Source organism: Electrona antarctica, assembly GCF_951216825.1.
Source record: "Electrona antarctica genome assembly, chromosome: 7".
In the NCBI taxonomy this organism is placed as follows: Eukaryota; Metazoa; Chordata; class Actinopteri; order Myctophiformes; family Myctophidae; genus Electrona; species Electrona antarctica.
The window spans coordinates 22,831,853-22,858,972 of NC_136812.1; the positions used below are offsets into that span (position 1 = coordinate 22,831,853).

Here is a 27,120-nt window from a genome sequence, read left to right on the forward strand (position 1 = left end):
TCTACTCCAGGGTCCATGAGGCAGGCCCGAGTCTGACTTTATGATGTTGTTGCTAATCCTGTGTTATCATACTAGTGGTAACCAACGCAAGTAGTGGACGCGATATCGTAGGAAGGGCAACGAATACTGTCTGTATAACTTGATGGGCATTCATTTTCAATGAAGCGCCGTTCTTTCTTTCTGCAGTCACACACACGCGCGCGCGCGCGCACACACACTCACACACTAAACTTGCGTCACTAACTTTCCTGCGTGCGCGCGCACGCACACACACACACACACACGTCACACACACACACACACACACACACACACACAGTAACCCTAGCTCTGGTCCATAGCCAATGCTTCTATTGATTCTGCCCTGCATTGCAGGGCAGGGCAGAATCATAGAAGCATTGAGAGCTAACAGTAACCCCATACAACTCCCCATACAACATTGTAATCTCGTAATGCAGTGTGCATATGGCCGTCTAGCCTATTTATCACTCAATGAGTCAAGAGTAAAGCCATGTCGAACACGAGCAATATTAAATAACAACAGCTGTCTTGGTCAAAAATATCCTCAGATTGTGAGGTCCGCAGGGGGCAGCAAGATAAACACACAGGCACAGTATGTAATGGGGGCGGTATACAGTCTACTGAACTGACTAATGTAATTTGTAGCAGCAGCAGATGTGACTCGATGTGACCACGGGGTGGTGGTGGTGATGGTAAAACTGTAGCAAGCGGGTATTGTCTTTTCAGTCTTTGGATCTCTTACGCCCTCTAGCGTTTGATCGTAGATCTATGCATTCTATTGTCTTGTTTTGTACTATACGTCGAGGTCTTCTTGCAATGTAAAGTATGTATTCAGCAAAATGTTACTTCCGTTTCGCGATTTTGTCTTCAAATTTAAAGCATTAGAGAATATTTTAAATTGTGCTTTGATTGATTGATTGATTGAAGAATTGTATTTACAGATTGGAGAATTACAGTACATTTCAAGCACAACTCAATACAAAACCGTTAACTGTGGATGACACCATAAAGCATTACACTTGTTTACAATAGGGTCCACCATGTTCAATTCGGTGGCTCAGGGGTAGAGTTTCCGGATGGTAACCGCAAGGTCGCCAGTTCGAACCCGGGCTCCCCCGGAGTTAGTGTCGAAGTGTCCTTGAGCAAGACACTGAACCCCTAATTGCTCCTGATGTGCTAGTTGGTGCCTTGCATGGTTTCCGCTGCCATCAGTGTATGAATGTGTGTGTGAATGGGTGAATGTAATGCACAATCTATGTAAAGCGCCTTGGATAAAGGTGCTATATAAATGCACCATTTACCATATAGAGGTAACTAATATTATGTCATGCAGGTGCTCTACCCATTTAGACCCCAGCAGCAAGGTGGAATGGTGGGGGATTCCAGATTCCAGAAGGGCTGCAGTGGAGAGAGGGTCAGAGAGAGTTCAAATTCCTGGGGGTGACATGACATCACAGAAGACCTCACTAGGGATGTGCAGACAGAGCAGGTGGTGAAGAAGGCAGCCCTTCACAACAAACGTCAGCAACGCTTGTGGAATCCTTGTGGGATCCGAGCAATCCCATCCAAACCACAGACTGTATCAGTTGATGCATTCTGCAATCATGGAAAAAATGGTTTAAATGGCTATGCAGTCTCAGAGCCACTGGCAACAGACTGCTAAAAGCTTCTTTCCCCATTCACTCAGGCACATGAACTAATCTGACAAGAACAAAAATAAATCGGGACAAAGGGAAACGCTAACCCCCACAACCCCTCCTCCCTCTCCTGTCCCTTTCTTCCACTTTAATATGCTTGATTGAACTGTTCCTACCTAAACTGTTGTATAATAAAAGATACTGTGAAGTTGTTTAGATCAAGAAATGTGCAGCTACTGAAAAAATGCTATTGGTGTATAATATATAGCAAGATATTATGCATGATATGCTGATGATCTCTTCATTGCACTCTCTCTTTCTTTCTTTTTTTGTGAAGTGAAGTGTAAGTTATGTATTAGTCGTGCTTTGACAACAACACTATGAACCTAAGACCCGTCGGTTTATTTGCAAGGTGTAGAGACCAGGGTTGAGTTGCATCCAAACAACTTTATTTTGTTCTTATTACACCTTAAGTGTGCGCTTAATTGACCACAATGCTACTGTCTGGGGCTGATTCAAAATTTGGAGTGGCACCATGGTTACAAGAATTTCATGTGCTTCTTATTGACTTGTTTTCGTTCATGTGTTATTGTTATAAGCGTGTTTGTGAAGCTATGGGTTTCAAATTGGGAGCTTTTGGTGTTTATTTCAGACAGAACATTTAAAGGTCTCATAATGTGTTCAAGAATATCAGAATTAACTAGAAATGCACTCTGTCAAGGTGCCAACTTGCACCTTGCACACAAGTAGGCCATACTTGACCATACATGGCCTACTTGTGCGCAGGCAGAGCGTGCAAGTACTGCTACTAATGTCTAATACAACTGTTCTAAATCCTTTAGACCCGTTATTGACCTTATACCAACCTTGAAACGTACCTTAGTTACGTCACCATCAACAGCCAAAAAGGGACCACTATTCTTACCCCGACATACATACATACATACATACATACATACATACATACATACATACATACATACATACATACATACCCAGCCGATCACCAAACGTACCTTAGTTACGTCATCAAGAATGGTCCTTATTGGTATTGGCCGGTGGACATACATACATTCCCATATGCCAGTGGATAACACCGACATACCCAGCCGATCACAGTACTTGCGCGCTCTGCTTGCGCAAGTAATAATAATCGTGCAAATAAATGTGCATCTTGCACTGTCTATATATTATAATATTATTACAGAGCTTTCTTCAAGAAAATAACTTAGCCTGTACATACTGTAAAAGAAAAGCTGTAGCCATAGACTGCTAAAAATTGAAATATCAGATTTGATATATAGATCCAGATATTTGCTCTTATTTTGAAGTGGAGCCAACAGGAAGTCACATGCATATGTAGTATATTGACGAGCGTGTCTGATTTAAAAAAAAAACACACACACACACACACACACAGAGTCACACACACACAGGGAGTGGGAACACTGACTGCTCTTCTCTGGTCAAGATAGAGAACATCCCCTCTCTCAAGAAGGAGAGTCGGAGACCGTAAACGACGACAGACAGGCGGTGCATGGATTTCATGATGATGAAAAAGAAGAAGTTCAAGTTCAAGGTGGATTTCGAGCTCGACGAGCTGTCGTCGGTGCCCTTTGTCAACGGCGTTCTGTTCTGTAAAGTCAGACTCCTTGACGGGGGCTTCTCCGAGGAGTCATCACGGTGAGATCTGCCTGCTTTTCATTCAACAACACACACAGGCTAACGGAGCTAACTGGCTAGCATTCTCCCTCTTACCTCCTGACAACCATCATCCATCACATTAATTAAAACCAGCTGGCTATATTACAGTTTCCTATAATGAACCGTGTGTGTTTAATATCACCTTAAGCTGCAGATAGGAGGATACTTGCCTGCCAACCAGATGTTAACTAGCACGTAATAACGAGCTTATTACATTAGTGGTTGTAAAAGCTACAACAATTGTATTGAAATGGTATACTGGAAAAGAGAAATCGTCAACACAATGGCTATAATAGTTACAATTTCATATTAACGACATTAGCTATAACGGTTAATTAATGTAGCAGCTTATCAGCATCAGCATCAAAAATGAAATTAACTGTATTTGCTATATCAGTTTAGCTCATGTTTTGTTTGTAAACATATAGTAAAACAGATCTATTTTGATTTATGATGGGGTTTGGGGGGTGTTTTAAGTATTTCAGAATATAATGTGATTCCCAAACCATGCTGGATCTTTTGTTGACAACGTACGTGCAGGTTTGTTGTGGAAAAACAGAAACAAACAATGTTAAGCTGTGCATAACTACAGTTGTTCATAAGCTATATCAATCACCAATCCACTTGATAGGAATGATAATGAATGTGGTCTGTTGAAAGCGAATATTTTGAAGTAATGTCATTCATCTTTACTTAAACTTGCATACTAAGTACTAAGCCAAACACAAGAAAGTGGACAGAGGAATCAGGAATGTACTGGGGTGTATTGTATAATAATGCATTCATTTACAAAGACTAAAGAATAGCGATATGTTACATGCATTTTACTATTATTTTTGCAAAATTCAGTAGAAAATATAGATACAATGATCTGTTTCCAACAATCTGAGTCATCAGGATGATTCTGCATTTTTATATGCCGGGAAAGGGAAGTAACACAAGTCAGGGATTTGGAGAACAAATGGGGTCAAATTACCCAACATTTATAGTTTATGGTTTTTCGTGAGCCATCCCCAGGTGACAGTTGGAAATTCATTGTCCTTGATGACAAATGTGCTTATTGTGTGATCAATGTCCAGTATCAATTTCATTACCGTTGGTAGCACAATGTCAAATTGACGATGTCATATCACCAATGTTAGGCTTTTACTTTATTGGGTGGGTTGTGTTTTAGTTTGGTCAGCAGAACAACCATTTTATGGTCTCATGTCACGTCACTACATTTCAGCCTCTACCTTGCTACCCACACAAATGTAAACATACTCCTGTGTCATGTGGTCACCTAGCAGCAGAAAAGGTCCTCTTGTTACACATGTTACACAGATACTCTATAGAAACACTGTACTTTTTAAATGTGCATATTCACTCAGGAATGCATTGTCTTTGAGCAATGTTTACAAGCCCTCCTTCGTTTCTAAAGACGGTTCCTGAACATAAAGCCCCTGTGTGTTTGATTTGGCCTGAGTCAATGATACTTCCTACACCAGAGATTAGGACAAATATATAACTCTATATGGGACAACCCCGGCCGGCTGCGAATATATTATCCACGTAAACCCTCTTCGTGCACCACGGTGGATTCGAACCCACAGCCTCCCACAGAACCACTGCACCACCCGAGCGCCCAAACCCTCTATTCTTAACTGTACTTTGTGTGCTCTTGTCCCCCTCTACACCAAACCTCTTAGATGAAAATAGCCAATCTACAAGCTCTCAATGTGTCACGTTTTCTGTGTCCGGAGCTAATCTTGCAAACTGCTGGACCGTTCAGTGCCATATTTCTTGTGTACACTGCCAGACCATAGGTTCCACAAATTGTTTCATAATGTAATATGAAAGATCAATGAACCATTATAAAGCGCTTTGAGCACTTGGGAAAGCGCTGTCAAAATGCAATTAATTTAAAAAATAAATAAAAATCAATCAATTTTATAATGGAACTCAAAGGGGTTGAAACCTTGGAATAATGTGTCGGATGACTGACGTCACACACTGGACCACTTGAAGTCCAAGAAGTCCAGTTTGAAGCAGTGTTTTGTCTGATTATATCTGTATTATGCCCTCAAAATTAGACCATGGTAGTACTAGGAGACCCGTCGAATAAGATGAGACAAACCTTATTCTGGCTCATATCTTGCTCACAGCAGATTTTCTCACATGCACAAATTGATTTTGCTGCACTGAGAAGTGCTGCTGGCTCAACAGTCCCAAGGCACTTGGAGTGCAGCTGGCTGGGAGTTCCCTTTCTCTGACTCAGGATTTAGGCAGGAAAATAGAGAGGAAACATGTAACATAGGTTGACATCATTGTTTGGGAACATTATTGTTCACATCTGCTGCTTTTTAGTTGTAACGATGAGGCGCTGCCACAACAGAATCCATCAAGCCCTACTAACATATTGTCTCATATTATTATCAACCATATTATTATGTAATTAATTATATATGTATTATTTAGTATAATGTGTTAAGTCTATGGTTGAAAAACAAACTATTCTCTCAACTCTAAAACACTGTCATTTGCAGTTCAGATAGCTTGGTTTTAGACTTGTTCTGTGAGTGGAGTAAAGTTTACTGTGTACAAGAAAATATCTACACTGTTTATCCTTATACAGAGAGAGTGATTCTATTGCTTATTTCAAATTGATTGTGTAGTCTGCTTCCACATGGTGGTTTTATTGCTGAACCACCAGAATGCACTAAAATGTCTTTGTAAATATTCCCCATACAGGGAGCCAGTACAAGCCAACTGTGTTCGCTGGAGAAGAACATTCTCTTTCCCTTGTAAGATGAGTGCCAGTGCAGGGACAGGAATACTGGACCCCTGTGTGTGTCGTGTGTCTGTCAGAAAGGTACAGTATAGTCTGCTTCAACTTACAAACTTAAGAGTTTGTAAGATCTTTATCCAAAGCACTTCACAATGTGCATTACATTCACACACCAAAAGCAGATTCTAAAATGGTTAGTCCCAAAACTTGATTCCGATTGGCTAGCCATGGTAAATCTCACGATAATCCACACCGTCAATCACTTTATATCATTCCCAGCTGCGTTACATTGATCCCGCAGCTCTGTAGCTGAACTGGGGAAGGGGAACACTTGATTGCTTTACACTGGCCGTGCGGGCGTTTAAGCACCGCCCGCGCTCATATGACTGTGAATGTGTGTTTCCGTGCGGCCTCGTAAAAACATCAAGTGCCTCCTATTCCCCCGTCTGAGGCGTAGCGGAGTGTCTCCGAGTGTCTTCTCTTATTTTGTAAGAGTTTGTAAGGTCTTTATCCAAAGCACTTCACAATGTGCATTACATTCACACACCAAAAGCAGAGGAAACCATGCAAGGTACCAACCTGCTCATCTGGAGCAGCTCATTGTGCCGTTTCCAGGGGAATTTGGTTTATATAATTTTGGCTTTCTCCCTTGCTATGATGTAGTTGTAGATCCAAAACTGAAAAGTAAAACATTTTGAGTTCAAATAGACGAGGATGAGCACCATCCTCGTCTATTTGAACTCAAAATGTTTGTTGAGTGCTGACCTTTCTTAAGATATTTTGGGGGGCTGTGTTGAAATAATAATTGATGATTATCCTTTCCAGGAGCTGAAGGGTGGAAAGGCGTATGCAAAGGTAATACTTTTATTTTATTGTGTTTCAGATTAGTTAACCTAGATTTACAGTAATCGGGTGTGTTTATGTTTTAATGGCCTAGTGAGCCCATAATAAACGGAGGTCTCACTGCCTGCTAGTGGGCATGGCATGTTATGTTGGTTATGTCGGTTTACTTCTATTGGTAGAAGTACATTTCAGGGATATATACATTTTAATATTCATGTGTAGTGTACAGGATGAATGTTAGGCCACATAGTGATATTTTATAAGATGACCAAAGAAAAACAAAAACAAATCAGGATTCCATTAAAGTTGAAACGATTGGAGACAAAATGTAAACAGCTCTCCTCAAGAGAATACGTCAATCAATATCCAAAACAAACAGGATGAAATGAATCTATCCCTCAACTTTGCCAACTCACTGCTCTCCTACAGCTTGGTTTTGCTGACCTGAATTTGGCAGAATTTGCTGGCTCAGGGAATACAACACGCAGATGTCTGCTAGAGGGCTATGATACCAAAAACACTCGCCAGGACAATTCCATTCTCAAGGTAGGTGCTGTTTGAGCTGTGGTGTAGTTCCAGTAAAGCGTGCCAGTGTACAGGTTTCCTATCCTAAAAAACTGTTTATTAACACTGTAAGCATTCCCCATCAAAACTAACCAGGTGTCAAACGGTGCAAGATGGCTGACAGTAACCATTGTAGAACACACCATTGTTTGCTGACCGTAGAGCCAGCAAACCAAGTATTTAAACATTTACTGGGAAATGTGTGTAACCCAGATTTTCTTAAGAATTCTTCTCAAGAATAGTAATTAATGAAACCTGACTCAGCTTTTCATCCCTGCTAGCGGTTGGTCTGTCAAATATCTCTCAAAAGCTTGAATATGTAAGTCCGTAGTACTGTAAGTATATTCTATTCTCCTGGAGCCATAGCCACGGCAGGAAGGCAGGTTAACCTCCCAGAGCCGTAGTCACAGCAGGAGGAAGGTTTATACAATAGTCACAGCAAGGCCGCAGGTTAAATGTTATGTTGTGTAAAATCAAACACAATTTATGTTGTATAAAATTCTCATGCAAAATTATATATTTATATATATATCTTTTGTATTTTCTGTCTTTTGTATTAGGTGATCATCAGTACACAGCTCATGTCAGGAGACCCATGTTTTAAAACGTAAGTGTTTTTCATTATTGTGCAATATTTCACTACTTTAAAAGGTGGCTAAATATCATATGGTTTGTACAATTATTTGCAACTACTGATTATTGCAAGAGAAAAAATATATAATACTGAATTATAAATATGTTGGCATAACACAATGTCATGGCACAATGTCCTTTTCTTTTAAGCATTTTGATTTACAAAACCTTTCCACAATATATTGTCATGCCAGGTTTCCATCATGCATGGCAGAGAAAACACCCTGAAAATAGCCAATCTACAAGCTCTCAATGTGTCATGTTTTCTGTGTGTCTGTGTGTCCAGAGCTAATCTCGCAAACTGCTGGACTGTTCAGCTAAGATTGGGAACATCTTTAAGGTCACAATGACAATACCTGGTTCAAAAGTAATTTACTTTCCTATGAGTTGGCCCTTGTGACTGTCTGTTGTAGCTAATATGTCACTATAAACAAGTGATATGCCTTAGCTTGTAAAACCGGTTCTTCTTCCCTAGTGACGGTTGGGTACACCACAGAAAAGGGATGCAGGCTTTTCAATGAAACTGCCAGGACGGGCAAAGCAAAGTTCCTTGCCCCAAAGGCAGAGTATGACCTAAAAATTATACAGTAGCTTCTGTTTATAATTATGCAAGCATACCAACCCTATGCTCTCTCTATTTATTTATTCAGCATTGAAATGCAGACAAGCACTATTGACAATTTTATATATTACACAAACCTCTGCACGTGTGCGTGTTTGTCCTTTGTACCCAGAGAACCGTCAGATTGGTTAACTTCAAACGTGGCGTGCATATATTGCGTTGCCTGGCATAAAGTCGTCAGATAGGTGGTTTGTCAGATAGGCGGTATATGCCCATATCCATATATGCCTTTCTCCAACTGAATGTTCCCCAGAGCATGGTCCATGGTGAGCAAGTTGACCTGGTGACCACTTACAAATATTTGGGCACTACATTTGACAGCAAGCTGAAATTTTATGTGAACTGTCAAATGCTGTGTAAGAAAGGATAAAATTATTATAATCATGTAAATGAAATAAATAAAATGAAATGAAACGGAACATGGTTTTCCTGTTTCCTCTCTGCTCAGGCCTCCATCCACAGCCACTGTGATAGGAATCCAGGGAGATGGAGAGAGCCTACTGGAGGAGAGAAAAGGAGGGGACACTCAAAAAGTCTGTCTGGGTAAGACTGACCACATCTCTTACAGGTTACCAGAGCCAGAAAGCAATAGATTTTGGGTAATCAGGTATTTCTAACTGCCATTCCCAGACACGTTCTGATGAATTGAAAAGGGTGGACCCTGTTGTAAACAAGTGTAATGCTTTATCAGTGTGTAGTAACTCTTTATATTGAGTTGTGCTTTCATGTGAAATGTACCCATTCTGCAAACTGTTATACTTCAATCAATCAATCAACACTGTTAACTGGCCCCCATTTGAATTGGGACGGGTGAGGATGATTTTGGTCTTGGGAATAATTCATTAAGCCTGATCTTCAGTTGGAACAATTAAATGAAAGGGATCACAGTTTCCTATACTACTGTATAGCATATACATGAAGTCTCTCAGAATATGAGCGAGAAGGATGGTCAGTGAGGTATGATCATATGACCTTACTGGTAACTGCTTGTTCTCAGGAATGCATGACAACATGTATCCAGGAGAGGATGATGCTTAATTTATATTCTGACGTTCGACAGTGTTAAGCGCTAGAAAGAACAGGTCTACATTAGCTCAAGATCGGCTGTTTTGGGTGCATAACACCATCATACAATGAAGTATAAATCAGGCTAATAAGTAGATGGGGGGGGGGGGGGGGGGGGGTTTGTTTGTGTCCATCATCATTAACCAGTCACATGTCTTTTACCCCTACTTTTTTAAAAGCGGTAGTGGTGAATGAGCTTCCGTTTAACTACAGCGCATCACTAAAAATGTTTGTCTTTGTTTCTTTTTTTTCTTCTTTTTTTTGCATTGTTGATGTTGAGTGACATCTTCATCCGACAACATGAAAATGCATACACATAATTGCATAAAGATAGAACACAATATAGCTTGAGAGCTCATTTCCATTGTCTGTCTGTCTGTCTGTCTGTCTGTCTGTCTGTCTGTCTGTCTGTCTGTCTGTCTGTCTGTCTGTCTGTCTGTCTGTCTGTCTGTCTGTCTGTCTGTCTGTCTGTCTGTCTGTGAATAAACTCACTATGGCAAGCAAAATCATTGGCAAACCCCAAAAGCTCTTGACTCAACATTTTACAGAAAGGATGAGGAAGAAAGTGGGAAGTATCTTGGCAAATAGCTCCAGATCCTCTCTTCATCCAGTTTGAGCCTTTTTAGCTACCGCCTACTGAAGTTCTTTTCAATAAGTCCTTTATCCCAGATGCTACAGCCACAAGCAATTTCTACGAGTAAAGTATGAGGCAACAAAGTGGAGCCCCGCAACTCACTTTTGATACTTTATACTTGATAAAAGACCCCGTGGTCGAAACGTATTTTTACTGGTGTTTTATTGCTAATAATTTTTGGAGCGTTCAAAATTGAGTTGCGAGCCCCCGCCCCTCAGCAGCAAATAACGGATGTGCGTTATATTTGTCTCTAAAGTATGACCAATTCTGCTTTTTATGCTGTGTATTTGGTGAGCTCAAGACATATTTCTACTCTGGTGAACAATAAAGATATTCTCTTCTATTCTTCTCTATCCTCTTATGTCTCTGTATGTGTGGTGTATGCATGTGTGAATGCATGCACTGGAGCGTTGTGTGCTCATCTCCTCCAGATCGCTGTGCTTCTCTTTCATGTATCATTTAAACTATCTCTTTTAGCTTCGCTACAATCTGCTCTGACCCTGGGGGGGCTCACGCACAGTTAAAAATAGGAACTGTGTGTGTTTGTGATCTGTGTTAGGTGAAGTGCTTTTCTGCACATATTTTAGCTGCGTTTCCTAAGCCACACATTGTACGCAAGACAAATTGACCAATCCTGTCTGTGCATATACTATTGTGTATGTGCGTGCTATAATTTATTTAATGATCTGTTCATAATTGATGATGATCAGTTCATAATAATTAAGGCTTCTTACTCTGGAATGCTAGAACTTCTGCTCTTCAGTGCCATCTCTGCTCATTACTTGCTGGCCTTGGTTCAATTCTGACTATACAGTAGGAACGGTAGGACACCACTTTCTGCGAGGGCGGACCCTTATTGTACTCCATGCCCTTATCATCATCATCATCATCATCATCATCATCATCACACCTCTTGTTCTAAAACCTTGCAGAGAGTCGAGAAAGCAAGTGTTCCACTGCTCCTGATGACCTAGGGGCATGCGGCCACTCCAGAACCTCCAGTTACGCTAGCCAACAATCCAAACTCTCAGGTAGGCTCTCCTTCTATTTACAAACACGTAGGATTTGTATGTTGTGGCTTGTCTACTTTGAGAGACAAGCACTCCTGCTGCACACGTCATGTATTACCAGGACAGTATGTATATCTGTGGAGCAAAACGTATCTAGACAGGCAAGACAGTAAGTAAGTCAGAGAGGCTTATTGTCGGTATCAGCCAGGGTGCAGGGTCTATCCCCGTTACAATGCGCTAGACCTCTGGGAGATGGAATGCTGAGGTGGAGCACAACACCTACCATCAGCTCCCAGTACTTGCCGCACTACTCATACGCTGAGTTGGTGGTGCCCGGGATCCAACCCATGACCTTGCAGTCGAAAGGCGAGTGCTCTACTGACTGAGCTACCCGGACACAGGCAAGACAAATAAGTAGAGCCCAACCAATATATCTTTCCGATATAGTGACCATACCTTTTTTGCCGATATAATTATGGAGCTGATTTTTAACCATTTTATTTTTTGTTTATTTGTCATCGTTCAAAATGGTTAATTTTCTAAAATATTATTATTATTATTTTAGGCATCGCTGATCCAGGCGAGAACGCCTGTGTCACTCGATCCCCGTCTGAAACGGCCTTCATGCCAATAAACTAATAATTTAGTTTAGTTTGGCACACATTACATGCCAAATCCTTTGCTTCATGAAAATTATGCAAACAAATTGCAAACAAATTGTCTGAATTGCTCCCATTTTATGCCAAATGAAATCATTTTCATCACACAGGCAACAGTGACAGACAAAGAACATCATGGCCTGTCAGTTTGTCGGAGCCCTCCAGCCAAGTACAAGAGTCAGATTTTCCCACTTCCATGCTAACTTTTTCCATTTTGTTTGTCCAGTGCATTTTAGGGCACATGCAAACGGTAAGACTTCTTGAAGATGTCTTGAATCAATTAAGGCCAAGTTTCCTTCCCAGATGGTGGAAAATCGGGGTTCTGTGAACAAGAAAAACACATTGATTGTCTATTGGGTTTTCCCTCCTACCTTTTACTCAATTTCTGTGGGGTAGTTAATTTCTGTCTTTTCTCGCTCTTCTTTGCAAATTTGGTAAAAACTTTTCTCTGCATGTTAAAACCTTTCTCTGCATGCCTGGTGTTAATCCAGTTCTCCCCAGTTCTGTCTCTGCTCTATCTGACAATGATTAAAAGTAATCGTTCGTTCTCCATATCCAGTGACCACTGACTGAACAATTCCATCTGACTCCTTGTCTGATTGTCTGTCATATTATCTAGAATCTGAATCTCAGTGTTTCACTTTTTCCACATATTCCAATTTATACATGAATTGTTTACAACTCCTTTTGTACACCTAAAAGTAAAGTTCCATTGGTACTATCAATGACAGTTGGTGAAGTAGTCTGCAAAGCTACATTTTCTCTCTGCAAATGTAGGAAATGTACTATAAGCCTGAACTGGGGGAGGGAGAGTGAGCTATCTGCCAATATCACTCTGCTAAGCAGTTTAGATCTCGATATGTCTCGAGTTTCCATTACCGGCAGATCAGATCCACATTAGAGTCTGAGGGGAAGTGTGACAAGATGTGGTAAACATAAGCACAGGACCTAATTGCCATCTTAATATGATGAATGCACTTTCTATGTCTACATCTGTGGTCTGTATTAAGCGTTATTGTCTGGGTAAATGGCATAAAAAAGGTTATACACACATGTACACAGTATATGCCTTAAACGTCATTTTAATTCTGTTACTTTACCGTCGATGACTCGATACTAGTGTGTAGGAGGTTTGCTTTCTCATTGCTTCAGTGCATTCAGGACCTGTGATGTGTTTTACTGCTGACTGTAATAGAATTTGAGTATGTGGTGCTGCTGTGCTGCTTTTACTCAACTACTAAATGATTGAACACACTACAAGTCTAAAATGTACTTGACTGCATGGCACCTGGGGTTTCAACAACGAAAAGTAATTTGTTCATATGAGTTCATACATTTTTTGCAGTAAATGCACAGTGAATTCATCTTGTGCCATAAATGTGTGATGTGTATGCTATAACCAGAGGGGGAGGGCATACCCTTTTGGGCACAAGATCTACTTGTTTTCCAAGTGTGGTGAGATCTTACCCGGATGGTGAAAACTATAATGCAAACATAGAATTATAACAAAACATTGCAAGGATGCACCTGGGACGTATCCTCAGTGATGTATCCCAAGGTCATCGGGGCACTCAAACATCATACCCCTCACTCAGGTGACCCAGCCGGGGTGATCAAGTCCTGACTTACGTCCCAGTAGCTACCCTCAATCAGTCCCATTAGGGAAAAACCAGGGCCACACAATCCGTTGGAACTACTCCAGAACTACTCTGCCAGGGCTGGGAGGTACGCTTCTGGACTGGAAGGACTAGGCTCTGTGGGTTGACTCCTGTCCGGGCCCCTCCTACGTCTCACCAGGTCCACTCCTGCTCTCACCAGGCCCAGGACCTGTGCGTTGCACCAGGGTCCCAGCACCAGACACTTCATTCAGGAGTGATGGGCAATGGTTCTGCAGACTCCACCCGAGCGAGAAGGTGGTGCTGCGGGCTCCGCTTGCTGCTTGAATGGCCCTCCTAAAGGCCTCACCGAGGGTTTGTTGGGCTTCCTCCTCACGGAGGACACAGGCTGGGGCGCTAACCCATACTGCTCACCCGGGTGCCGTCTACATTCCGGCTGTCACTCGTCTCTCTGGTGGTCACCAGACTATACCTGGTTGTCACATAGTCTAATAATGAGTCACTATAAATAGAAGAACTATACTAAAAACATTGCATGGATGCACCTGGGACGTATCCTCAGTGATGTATCCCAAGGTCATCGGGGTTTCGGGTCTCTCGAACATCATACCCCTCACTCACATATAGGCGACCCAGCCTGAGTAATTATAACTATATAGAATAAGTCTATATAGTGTCATATTAATAATAAAGGCAAGACACATTCTGAAAAAGGTGTTTTGCATATCAAACAGTAATGCAAGACTCATTCTGGAAAAGTGTTTTGTACATGAAACAATGTGACTGCGACTTAAAATACACATGACAGCATCAGTTTCATGTATGGCACATGCATACAGTAGGCTATATGGTTGACTTGAGATTTCATTTCCTCTTTTATTTTTCTCAGTTCACTATCAGCTGGAAAAGTAAAGTCATGTGTGGTTTGTCAGAATGTTCACTCTTCATGTGACCACCGCACTCTGACTTTAGGTGCGTTACCCGTTCAAATCATATCAAATAAATAACGGTAATGGGTCGCACACATCAAGACTGCATTTCAATAATTTATTCTTGCATTTTTAACGTTTCGGCTATGCAGCCTTCATCAGTGTGTGACACACTGATGAAGGCTGGATAGCCGAAACATTTGTCTCCTGTTCAAAATGTCTTGGTGTGTGTGACCCATTACCGTTATTTATTTGTCAGAATGTTACAAATTTCTTTGTCATCACTGCAATGAGACAAATACCTTCCCATCTTGTTAGATGTGGTTGCAAAGTTGGGCAACACCAAAACCACCACAAACACCTCATCACAATGTTGTTTATTAGGTATTTTGTAGTATAAATTAGCTCTAACATTTCAGAACTAATACTCAATAATTGCATCACTGCCTCCCTCCCTCCCAGGCTACAGTACAGGTCACTCCCGCTCCTCCAGCTTATCAGAGTTCAGCCATCGCAGGAACCTCTCAGTCGGCAGTGCCTCCACAGGCATCGGCAGCCTCCCTGAACCCAGTGAGGACAGAGACAGGGAGACCAGGCCCTGTCCTGCCCTTCCTGAGCACCCCGTACCCACCACCACCACTGCCAGCCCAGCAGGCACACCTGTCCGGAGTGCCTCCTCCTGCGAACGGCTCAACCGGTGAGTTTAATCCACAAGTATGAAGTGTGAGAAGTGTGATGAAATGTATGTTTTGTTGTATTGGAGAAAAAGAGTTGTTTGCTAGCTTTTCTTTATTTAAAAACCGTGATTTGTCACCACTCCATATTCACTTCCATTTGTTTTGTCAGACATAATAAACGACTAAATGTGATGCAAAACTGGTCTTACATTTGACTCGCAGTGGTACTGAAAAGTGGTTAAAGGACCACTTGTGCCATTTTCAACCTATGTTCATATAATTGGTCCTCACTAAATGCTCATTATAAGATATCACCATTTATGTCAACCCCAGGGCTGTGGGGTGTGGACAGTTCAGAAATCTGCCAAGCAGTGACATCATCGGTATGCAGATTTGGTCATTTCAAACAAGATTTCAAACTTAGTTTTATTAATGCAAGAATTATGGCTTCTATGTAAGCATGCTAACTTTCCAGGAAGAGAGAGGCTGTAGTTTCTATTAGCTAGGAATCCCACTCGATGATGTCACTGGTAGACAGGTTTCTGAACTGTCCACAGCCAACCAATGAGACACAGAGAGAGTAGATGGAAATTGTCTACTCACCATAGTATTGGTAAGGACCAATTATATGAAGATGAGGTTTCAATTTAGTTTTGTGCTTCTTTAAATTATAATCCAAAAGATGCAGTTCAAGGCAGTATATATGGATGCAATCTATTGATAAACACATAAGTAATCCTTTATGTGCCCTCCAGACACCCAGTGAAGCAGGATTCTATTGAGTCCCAGCTGAAGAGAATGGATGACACACGAGTAGATGCCGACGATGTAGTAGAGAAGATTCTCCAAAGTCAAGACTTCACAGCCTCACTTATGGACTCTAGCGTTGAGGGTAAGGCACAAATTTATCAAACACTGAAAAACAAGCAAGACAGGCAAACTATCTACAGATAGCACACATGCCACATGATTGTATAATTGATATCCTGTTATATTTATGAAGAAATATAACAAAAGAGGAAATTGTACACCATACACAGTATGTATTCTTTCTCGTGCAAAAAGTTGACGTCAAACCTCAATTTTGTCATCGGTGCAACTGCAACCAAAGTATGCCACTGATTCTGGGCACTCAAAAGCTCCTGGCATCCAAACTAAGCTACTTTTTTATATACAAGATGTGCAATGATAAAGAGTGTAGTGAACATAAAATGTAGGCTAGAATAATTTAACTGAACACTGTTGTAAACTGTTATAATCCCAAAATCAATAAACCACTTCCAAACGCCAAACTATGCTAGCTGCATCTAGTAATAGCGGATGTCTTGAAGATATGTAGTCGGAATAATATTTTACTTTCATAAGGTTTAGGTTTGGTGTTAAGTGTAACAGGTGAGGGCTCAAACAGAGAATACAACTTTATTAATACCCCTCCATCAGAATCAAGTATTCAAGTATACCAGGTCTTGTTATAGCACACTAATACTCTATAACAGAAAATGATACCTGTCTCTTTTAATGAGTCTGAGAGATGTAGAGGAAGTTCTATTCTTACCAAGGTCTCATCTAGCTGAGCTCTGTGCTGGAGAAAAGTGGTCCTGTCAATAGAGGATTATTTTTAGATTGCCTAGCGACTGCCAAGGAATATGCAGGAGTATGTTACTGTTTGTTCCCTCTGTCTACTACATGAATCTGAGTTAAAAGTGTGTGCCTGTCTTGTTTCAGAGGAAGGCTTGCGTTTATTTGTTGGCCCTGGGGGAAGCACAGCCCTAGGAAGCCATCACTTGCACACCAGGTGAGTTTTGCATAGGATCGGAAATCGGGAACCCTAGAGTCTCCATTCTGGATGGAGATATATATATATGTTAGTCCAGTAATAATGTAATTTGACCTAACTAATTGCAAAAAAACCAAACTCAACTGATTTTGCATCTTCAATATATCCTGAATAACAGAAAAGAAGTTGCCTGGAATTGTCTGAAGGGAAAGTGTTGAAAATGGCCTGTACAGTATGGCCACCATTGACATCCTATTATAAGGCAATGTTTTCTAAATTTCCTTGTGCTTTAAGTAGCATGTGACATATCAAACTAGGGGGTTTTCATGATTCCAGGCAACTTTTTTTCTGTTATTCAGGATATATTGAAGATGCAAAATCAGTTGAGTTCTTTTTTTTTTTGCAATTAGTTAGAGGTTGATCCTGTATTTTCCATAGATTAGATTTCCTGTACTATATATATATATATATACACACACAGAGCTGTTGGGCTGAGAAATGAAATGAAAATGTATTTTACTTAAACTTTATTTAACATGATAGGATTAGAATGGTCATACAACTTTAACTGAAGTTTTCCATTGAATGAACTCTCTTTTCAAATAATCTTTTTCAAAGAAATATCGTGTTATAAGTCACAACCCTAGATAGTGCAAAACTAATAGACTGTATGACGTGCCACCAGGACACCCCAGAGAATGTTAATTTAATCTTCTCTTGTGATTCCAGGGTTGGCGCTGGAGCTTATGAGCAGGTGGTGATAAAACGCTAGCCCTGACGTGACGATTCCCACACATGGAGAATGGTAATGCAGATTTCCAAAAGTCAGGATCACGGTCATCGGTTTTTAATATTAATTGTAACAGACGCATTGATGCGCTGCGCCACAACAAGCAAACCACTCCGTGGAGGGTAGAGACTACAACAGTGCCCTCTTGTGCTTTTTTAGACTATGTGCACTATAGCTCTCTTCCAGTCAGGACTGGGCTCACTAGCATGTTCTAGTACCCTCCTCAGAACGAACAAACAGATAAGATTGCTGACAATTCTCAATGCTTGTGTGACCCTTTGACAGTATACTCGCCACTCACCTTGATTTCTCTTCAACCTTCTAATTTCCGTTGGTTGTCGCTGTGCATTTGTGGTGTTTACTGTTCTGCTGACAAAACTGACCACTTCTTGTTTTTCTTTCCTTATGTTGGTAGATTATCCAGGTGCTTTTTTTGTTTATCACCTTGCCTTCAACATGAACCCATTTAAGACTAATACATACTGGAAGAAAACGACAAACCTTCTCTCGATAACAGACTATGGGTGGACGGGTTTTTGCGTGCTTCATTAGAAAGTGAAAACGTTGCTAAAGAGGAATATGCCATGCTTTCTGAATACATTCCTGACTGTTGTGTTTATGTCTTGAGGATGACATCTGTTCTTTGTTTTGGACTGTATTTAAAATTTATATTTTGTTAACCAATAAGCTGCTAATAAGCTAGTCGTTGAACCCATCTGTTATAAAGTCGATGGGGATATTTTACTACAAAGACTGATAGCATCAACCTTAGCCTTTTTGTGTTTGGTGTGCATGATGTGGTTGTGTGAAGGAGACAAAGGGTGTGATTGTGACTTGTAGTGGTAAGGCCACTGTAGTGAGTAGTGACCGTAATCCTGTCATCACGGATAAATGAAAGGGTGTGATATACTGTACGTAATTATACTCGTTAGGGATGGCAACCCATTTATCAACTGTGGGGAAACCTGCCCACACTTTACTGTATGATCATCCACTGTATTGCTGACATCAGTATTGTGTTCTGGTTGTGAGCAGTTTGTGCTATGAAGGTGACCTAGCTCTGTGCGGAAAGTTTTTTTCTTTTAATAACAGTAGTGTACTGTTACAAGCTGAGGTCATATTGGAGGTGACTGCAGTGCTGGATTTTAACATTCATGATTCGTCAAGTTAAAAATCTTACCCATTACCTCTTGCCAACTACTGTCAGGTGGTTGCAGTCACTGCAGGGAGGATTTTCAGTATCCCATGCATCAATTGGGTATACACAACATATTCATGCACTGCAACTCAAATATTTGACTTTTAAAGTTGGCAAAGTAATCTGATAAACTCTGGGGTAAGTTTTTGGAAACTGACGCCAAAAACGGATTCTTGTCCAACTGATGCATACTGTGGCTTAACATGTCACCTAGTAGTGAACATCATCAGAGGTATACTGTGAGAGCCATCTCTTTGCTGCATTATCAAGTTTAAGAACAAGGATTACGGCATCTTTTAAAAAACAGACTGTTTTATTTGGCCTGCAAACTGTAAACTGACATACTGTAACTACATGACTATACAGTTGGTGTGACCCATTTCTCCCATCATAAGCCATAGCAGGGCTAGCTATACAGTACTTGCATAACCATACATCTTAGGAGTTTCTGTGTCAAAATAAGTATTTTATCTGTAAGATGATCAGTGTTCTCAGTTTGTTTTTGCATGATTTAATGTCCTTTGTTAGTTGGAAAAGCTTTGATTTTATCATTTCCATCACAGGTAGGTTATTGCTACTTTGTCTTTAAAACACTTCATTCATTTGCAAATATTGTGCCATTGTTACTCAATATTTACACCTCATGTATGTAGTGTTTAAAACTTGGGAGATTGTTTATTTTATGAACCACATCTAGTACAGTCTAGTATTTGCAGCAAAAAAAGACAATGAGACCTCTATTGAAAATGAAACTTGTATTTGTTTATTGATATTGATTTGTTGATCACTTATTTTACCTGTGTGAGACAGGTACTGAACATGTTACAAACATGGTTGCTTCTTCTCTTCTGTGAAGCTGTGCTTATATATGGAGCTTTTAAAATGTAAAGTGATGTTCTTTGCTGTCTTGACGGTGTCCAGTGTTTCCCAATGCAGACCTGTCATTTTGACCAATATTTGTTTAACAAGTGTAATGTATGCTCTAAATGTGTACCTTGCACTGTTGAATAAAATGTTATTAAAAAACAAATATTCCTATATTGTATTTCTCTGCCAGCTGAACCAACTTTTCTCCATTTATGAATTATTAAATATGCACTTGTATTTTGAAGGGGAAGGTTTACTGCATGCTTAAATTAAACCATACATTGACAACCTTTACATGACTTGTTTTAATAAGGAACAGAAAAATAATGAGACTTGCTTAGTTGCTTTAGTAGAGCTCTATTGTCTAGTCAAGTACCATTTACAGTGATTCCTAGGAGTTGGATGCTTTTAAGACATTGTCAAGTGGGTCCTGTTTGGGGGTTGTTTATCACTTTGTATGTTGGCTATTCGAATCCACAAGCTCATCCATGCTGTGAACGTGCGTGTTATTTTTATATCTTTTCTGGGGGTCCCTGGCACAAAACCTTTTCAGATGGCGGTCTGTGGCCGGATAAAAGTTTGAAAACCACTGTTGAAAGGCATGAGAAAGCAAATGGAAATACTGTGACGATCTCAGCCAGACAGTAACAAGCATATGGCCAGCCAAATTGAGTGGGAGGAAGGGTAATAGTTTTTCATGAGCAAGACGATGCGGCAAACTTGCACGCTGTTCAAATTAAGAGACAAGAAAGTGGAGGGTAAATACACCTGCACAACTTTCTCCTTGAATTAATCTCTTCTGGTCATACCGCCACAGTAGCGTCCATATTCTGGGCTGAACATTTGTCAAACAGCAGATCTACAAACTCACAACATGATTCAATGTGAGTTTGTAGATAGGCTATTTTCGGTGACGAGACTGGTATGGGTGGGCAAGGAGCAGACCTTGAACAGAGCCCCGGGGGACCCCTGTCAACTATAGGGTTTAACTTTTAAGTGGTTATCTCCCAGCAATTCAAAGCTCTGACTCCCAGTCATCCTCTTGGGTGGCACTGAGGAAGTACTGTTCAGTCTCTGTACATCCAGTATCCTCCAAATCTTCATATTCAGCATCCTCCTGATCTAGGAACATAAACCAGAGGAATCAAATTAATTTAAAGAAGACAATGTGTGGAATAATATTTGAAATATTGAATCATTCACACAATATTAACATTTACCACTAATATTAGACTTGGAGGATTAGAACCCATATAAAATGGTAAATGGTGCATTTATATAGCGCCTTTATCCCAGGCGCTTTACAGAGATTGTGCATTACATTCACCCATTCACACACACATTCATACATCGATGGCGGTGGAAACCATGCAAGGCACCAACCAGCACATCAGGAGCAATTAGGGGTTCAGTGACTTGCTCAAGGACACTTCGACACCAACTCTGGGGGAGCCCAGGTTCGAACTGGCAACCTTGCGGTTACCATCCGGCCACTCTACCCCTGAGCCACTGCCGCCCCATATGAACCCTATCATTGGTTCAATCCCCTGGCTGGGTCACACCAAAGACTATAAAAATGGGACCCAATGTCTCCCTGCTTGGCAATCAGCATCATGGAATTGGGGGTAAATCCTTGCAACATACCATCAATATCCAGGGGTGTACTTTTACATCAAGCTGCCTCATTATTATTGTGCCTCTTATTGTTCTCAACCACCTTTTGTGGATCAGGGCCCATTTATAGAGCATGTTTATTTGTATGGTGGCTTGGATCAATGGAACTAACATCAGTATCACAATGAAAACTGTTTTTTAAAATACCATGGCATTTGTTTTTTACATTGTTATTGTGCCATATTAGTTGGGGAACAACTTGCAATATCCTCACAGCCCACCAGGGGGCATTGGGCCAGAGGTTGAGAATCACTGTGTTAGTTTGATTGATTGATTGAAGAATTTATTAACAGTTTGCAGAATTACAGTACATTTCAAGCACAAACTCAATACAAAGGCTGTTAACTGTGAGTGGACGACCCAATTAAGCATTACACTTGTTTCCAATAGGGTCCACCATGTTCAAATCATCAAAACATTTAGAGACGTACAAATAGACACTTCTATAGACAGAACAGGAATTCATCATAAGGGAGGTAAAAAGGGAAAAGAAATATATACAGTGAGGGGAAAAAAGGGGGGGGCGGGGGGGGGATTCAGATTTTACGGGGGCCAGTTTCGAATTGCATTAGTCAGTTTGGTACCTTGACGCTGGTCAGTGACAAGCACAGCAGTGGCATCCTGTGTCAGTGTGACTAGGGGGTGGTCCAGCAGGAGCTGTGTGAAGTGGCTGAGGGTTCCACACAGGTCTTTGACCTTGGGACAGCACGACCATAACTGGACCAGAGGAACAATCACATCATGCCTACCAGCTAAGCAAAAAACAACAGATTAAATGGGAGAGAAACAGATACACAGAAGATATTTGTGGTGGGGGTTTTTTTTGGGGGGGGGGGGGGGGTCTCGGAAACCATTGGTCCGATCGAATTGGCAGTGCACACCTCCGGGTCATATGGGGGACACAGAGTTTACGGGCCTTCAGTTGGACAGCACCCAAAATATGCCCAGGAAACAGACAGACAAAAAAGATTCCATGAATATATAGATTATATTAAGCTACAAACCAGAGGGCAATAAGCCTATCTCACAGAATTTCCCCGCCCCCTTAATACGCCCCCTTTCGGGGTTAGTGGTGATAGCGTGACGTCACTCCATAGACGCTACATGTTAACAGAGGTAATTTAAGAAGTCTACAACTTTTGTTTTCTCAAGGTAAGGTTTGTTCTATCTGTTCGAGCTGATTTACCATCTTGTTTGCTTCATAATAATATTGGTCTGTCACATTTTTACATTAGAAAATGTACTTAGATTCTCCAGAGAAAAAAACGTGTAAATGCCAATGTTAAATGACACCACTATTTACCGGAAGTGGGTGTGGAAAGCGGGCTGTGAGATAGGCCTATTAGCACACACTTTGTCACCAGAAATGACAAAATGTCAGACAAATTAGGTTTGACCCAATTTGTCACATTAGAGATTGATGAAAATAAACAGCAGTAATATTATACAATTCAGGAGCCACTGGGATACAGTACAGATGGATACAGTAGAAGAGTTGCATCAAAGAGGAGTCGGAAACACTACTTTGTGGGCTGATGGCGTGAACAGAGGCACAACTCTATCTCATTGGCTCTAGCCTCTGGGCAACCTAGTGGCTACAAATGTTAATTCATGTAACCTAACATTCCTTAGAAAACTGTATGAACTTGCCTGCTGCTGCATGCAAAGTGCACATCATAAATTGTCTGAATCTGTTTAAAGCTCATGTTTTGTTTACTGGTTTGGGTCACTTACCTTGAAAAACAACAGCCTAGACAAAATTCCCAAAATGTACAATAAGATTGCAGACACATCTAAATGAGCTCTCCAAAGTGTACAAAGTCATAACTACTAAGAAGGCCCCATATTCAGTATCTGGTCACAGACATAATCTACCAAGATGCACGACCAATAGGTTTAAGGACAGATTTATCCCCGCTGCCACTTGCCTTTTAAATAACAGTGTCATTCTATTTTTCCTGTGTGTATTGTTTGTGTGTTGATTGTTCATGGCTGTATTTACGGCTGCCCGTGCAACAAATTTCCACAAAAGTTTACCTTGAACTTGAGAATCTTCATCCACCTCTCTGGTCCTCCCCTCCATCCTCTCCCTCCTCAGTCGCTCAGTCCAGTACATCACCTCATTCACCACGACACCCTGTAAGATGTTGTTGTCACGGAGACTAGGATAGGCAACACTGTACAACTAATGACAAAGACATGGGATGGGATGGAAACAATTGCAGAAGATTAGACCCATATTCAAATATATTCTTAGTTCATCCCATCCGCAAATCTGTGATGACACAATGCAGCATTATAAATCTATATATGAATGTTAGTGTAATGCCATTTATTTGCTAAATGGAGTAGTCGTGTAGTCTTCATGCTTCCTCTTATGACCCGTTAAGTATGTCTTCATAATCAAAGTTAGTTTTCTCTGTGTGTATATGCCTTGAAATGTCTTATCTATGAACTGTACAAGCTCTAAAAACATCAGTAACTGCAGGGAGACATATCAAATGACTCACCAGAGTGTATGAAAACACTTCATCTACATCACTGCTGGGCATGACACAGGCATTTTCTGTTGTACCGAGCCTCTGAAACACCCCGATCTGGGAGCAGAAGCCGAACTTTGTTGGGGTAGGACTGGCACCTGGTGGTGCCAGTCCTACCCCTGTAAAGTACACCTCATAACCATACTCCTCACACACCTTCAGAGCCCTGAGGAAAGATAGAATTCCATTCTAAATCACTCTACATTTTCATTGACCAGCAGGGGCATGGTTCACAAGGGGAGTTCAAGCCTTATTGCTCTTGAGTTACTTGGGCTTCCACAGGCTGGGAAATGCTCCACAAATTTGTAATAGTGTGGGTTTTGAGTCCAACAAATGCACTCTGGTGTACCACACATGTATAGTTCTCGTCACTTTCTGCCAACGGTATTTGAAACGATAGAACTTTTAATAGAACAATAACAAACCAGGTCTGGAACTCGGCTCTGGTCCACTCAAACTTGTGGTCGAAGTGCCTGAAGCCTACCAGTCCGGGAAGTAGGGGATTGAACTCAGAGTTTGGGGTGGTGACAATCACAGACACTGGGGCCATAAAGCCAAACACCACCTCAGAGAAGAGCTCCACATCAGCCAGCTGGAGATGCTCTATGCTGGAAAAATAGAGAGAGCGAGAGACATGACTTTGTATGTGTTGTTGTACGTTATATATGTTGAACTGTCACACCCAAAAATAGCCACGGTCGGTCACACAACACAATATTACTTTGCAACTAAGTAACAATGCAACCCATTGTGAGCTTGTGGATCGGCTATTTTCATCACATACTTGATGTAGTATCAACCAAATACTGCGGTCAACCAAAAAGTATTATTTCTTCCTGGAAATAAAAAACGTCTGGGTTTCCGAAGCTAACCAAGTATAGGGTTTTATTTGGGTAACATTGTATGAATGACCACTTACAGCTCTATGCTGGTCACTAGATCGAATCCTCTGAGGCGGCTATCTTTCTGTGTGACCGAGCCCTGGTACAGCTCAATGCTCAAAGGACGATCCCCTGGCTGGAGATAATCAGCTGGGAGGGGTGCCAGACTGCGCCTTAATTAAAAAAACAAAAACAATACATCTATATTCTCCCATTGCAGTGACCAAACAGCTACTTGCAGACAGGAAAGGAAGACATACATATGATCAATAGTTGATTTCAGATGATGAACCTTTTTAGTTCCTTATTTTCTGCATATTTAGTTGCAAAGTCAAGGAGAAACATGCACTTGGAGACCAATAACATGCAATAGAAAGGTATTACGATAGCACTACCATCTTTTAAAAATGTCCCATAATGATACAATGCATGCTGTCTGTTGTGTATAGTACCAATGTGCTGTGCTTACAACCCTAACCGAAAGCACGACGCAATGCATGTCGGACCACCGGGTGATTTCCCCATTCCGATCGACATCGACCGGTCGACATCGATCAACATCGATCAGTCGACATCGATCGACATCGATCAACATCGATATGGTTAGCAGGACCTTGTAGTTGATCCTGGCTGAAACGGGGAGCCAGTGCAGTGTGCCATCCATCTCTAGTTTTTCCCCCTTTACTCAGAGGGCACACTGTCCCAACCAGTCCAGAAAACAGAGGTGAAACATAATTGTAAGTTACAACCTTACATTTTTTTCTTCATCACTTCGCCATTGATGTCTACTCCACTGAGAAGCTCAATTTCATGGTGGAATTTTAGCCTGTGTAGGAGTGTACAGTCGCAGCAGCCCAAATCCACCACCTATTGAGAGCACAAGCACATTTTATCATTATGATGATGATGATGATGTGTTCCAGCCTGTCACAATGTTTACATAAATCGAAATAATCAGCTTTTTTGCTTTCTTTTTTCCCCCATAATGTATTACATAAATAGCACATCTACAAGCTCACACCAGGTCGACTATTTCCACTCATTTTGAAACATTTAGATTTAGAAAGTAGAGTACTATGAATGATTAAATGTCAGTTTTTTACACTTTAAGAGACTATTTGGCAATTGTCATATCTGCCCTGTGCAAGTTGTTTACAAAGTAAGTCTAAATTAAGGCATACACAAGTGTGGACTATAGGGCATTCATATTTTATTATTTTCCAATGTTCAATGCCAAAAACACAATGAAAGTACGATAATCACAATAATCCTACTCGTCGACGTCAAGTATAGTAGGCCATATCTAGTTTAAGTTCATGATAGTGACAGTGTTTCCTCCATACCAGTAGGGCTAGAGTGTGTGTGTGTGTGTGTGTGTGTGTGTGTGTGTGTGTGTGTGTTTGTGTTTGTTACACCTTCTTAGTCTTGTTCCTTTTGATGAAGTCCACTACAAACTGGTGTCTCCGTTGGTGCAGCGGGGGGTTGAATATAGGTTTAGGTTCCATGTCGTCTCTGGCAGTATAGTCACAAGGCTTTAATAGGACTTTGTTTCCTTTTGTTTCATCATAAACATAGAGCTGTCAAAAAAACAATCGGCTATCGTATGTTGAACGCTATACTATAGTTTAGCATGTGAATTCTATTTTGCTGATTTGACACGTGGTTGTAAAGAGCCAATGAAATCTATTAGATTATATGGCATATAGCTGATTCAAAGCTGCAAGGCTTGCAGCTTTGAGTCATTGTGTATGTATGCCAAATTGCTTTTTACCTTGCAGTGCAGGTAAAAGTCAGGTTACAATATAGCTATTTATTTAAATACCGGTAGGCTACTATTTAAAAGGATTTGATACAAAACAAAATTTGTTAAAATGAGCCATATGTAGTCTGGGAGGCGATTTTTTTTTAAAAACTTGCTGCCCGCAGTGTCCACAGGTGTTGCCACAGGAGGGCGGTAGCCGATAGGTAGTTTTCACCGCCCGCCACCAGAAGAGCGCACACACCACACATTG

General features: G+C 41.0%; 2 protein-coding genes across 4 annotated transcripts; one reads left to right on the top strand and one right to left on the bottom strand.

Annotated features, from left to right (window-relative positions):
* Window positions 1-3,092: 3,092 nt before the first annotated feature.
* Window positions 3,093-19,735, top strand: LOC306926984 (EEIG family member 2-like). Of its 3 annotated transcripts, XM_079506548.1 has the most exons (13): window positions 3,093-3,341; window positions 6,093-6,213; window positions 6,955-6,984; window positions 7,402-7,518; window positions 8,097-8,143; window positions 9,240-9,334; window positions 11,423-11,521; window positions 12,386-12,409; window positions 15,167-15,401; window positions 16,137-16,273; window positions 17,107-17,176; window positions 17,888-17,963; window positions 18,364-19,735. In XM_079506548.1, the coding sequence occupies exons 1-12, from the start codon at window positions 3,196-3,198 to the stop codon at window positions 17,928-17,930; spliced, it is 1,164 nt and encodes a 387-aa protein (XP_079362674.1). In that variant the 5' UTR covers window positions 3,093-3,195; the 3' UTR covers window positions 17,931-17,963; window positions 18,364-19,735. The 3 variants fall into 3 exon arrangements, with proteins under 3 accessions (XP_079362674.1, XP_079362673.1, XP_079362675.1); XM_079506547.1 differs by having other exon boundaries at window positions 3,094-3,341; window positions 17,888-19,735; XM_079506549.1 differs by lacking the exon at window positions 12,386-12,409 and having other exon boundaries at window positions 3,097-3,341; window positions 17,888-19,735.
* Window positions 19,736-19,886: 151 nt separating this feature from the next.
* On the bottom strand, window positions 19,887-26,778 carry LOC306926985 (small RNA 2'-O-methyltransferase-like). The gene is made up of 8 exons (XM_079506550.1): window positions 26,524-26,778; window positions 25,863-25,975; window positions 25,147-25,281; window positions 24,653-24,835; window positions 24,198-24,393; window positions 23,725-23,872; window positions 22,272-22,439; window positions 19,887-21,135 (listed from the first exon to the last, which is right to left on the bottom strand). Exons 1-8 carry the CDS (start codon window positions 26,611-26,613, stop codon window positions 21,029-21,031), a joined length of 1,140 nt encoding a protein of 379 aa, XP_079362676.1. The 5' UTR covers window positions 26,614-26,778; the 3' UTR covers window positions 19,887-21,028.
* Window positions 26,779-27,120: the final 342 nt, after the last annotated feature.

Bases quoted from the DNA above. Each gene is read 5' to 3' on its own strand.
- LOC306926984 (XM_079506548.1), top strand. From the start codon at position 3,196: ATGGATTTCATGATGATGAAAAAGAAGAAGTTCAAGTTCAAGGTGGAT. The intron at 3,342-6,092 runs GTGAGATCTGCC...TTCCCCATACAG, and splicing joins TTCTCCGAGGAGTCATCACG to GGAGCCAGTACAAGCCAACT. The intron at 17,177-17,887 runs GTGAGTTTTGCA...TTGTGATTCCAG, and splicing joins AGCCATCACTTGCACACCAG to GGTTGGCGCTGGAGCTTATG.
- LOC306926985 (XM_079506550.1), bottom strand. From the start codon at position 26,613: ATGGAACCTAAACCTATATTCAACCCCCCGCTGCACCAACGGAGACAC. The intron at 24,394-24,652 runs GTTTGTTATTGT...ATCTTTCCTCAG, and splicing joins AGAGCCGAGTTCCAGACCTG to GGCTCTGAAGGTGTGTGAGG. The intron at 22,440-23,724 runs GTAAACTTTTGT...TTTTTTGCTTAG, and splicing joins TGAAGATTCTCAAGTTCAAG to CTGGTAGGCATGATGTGATT.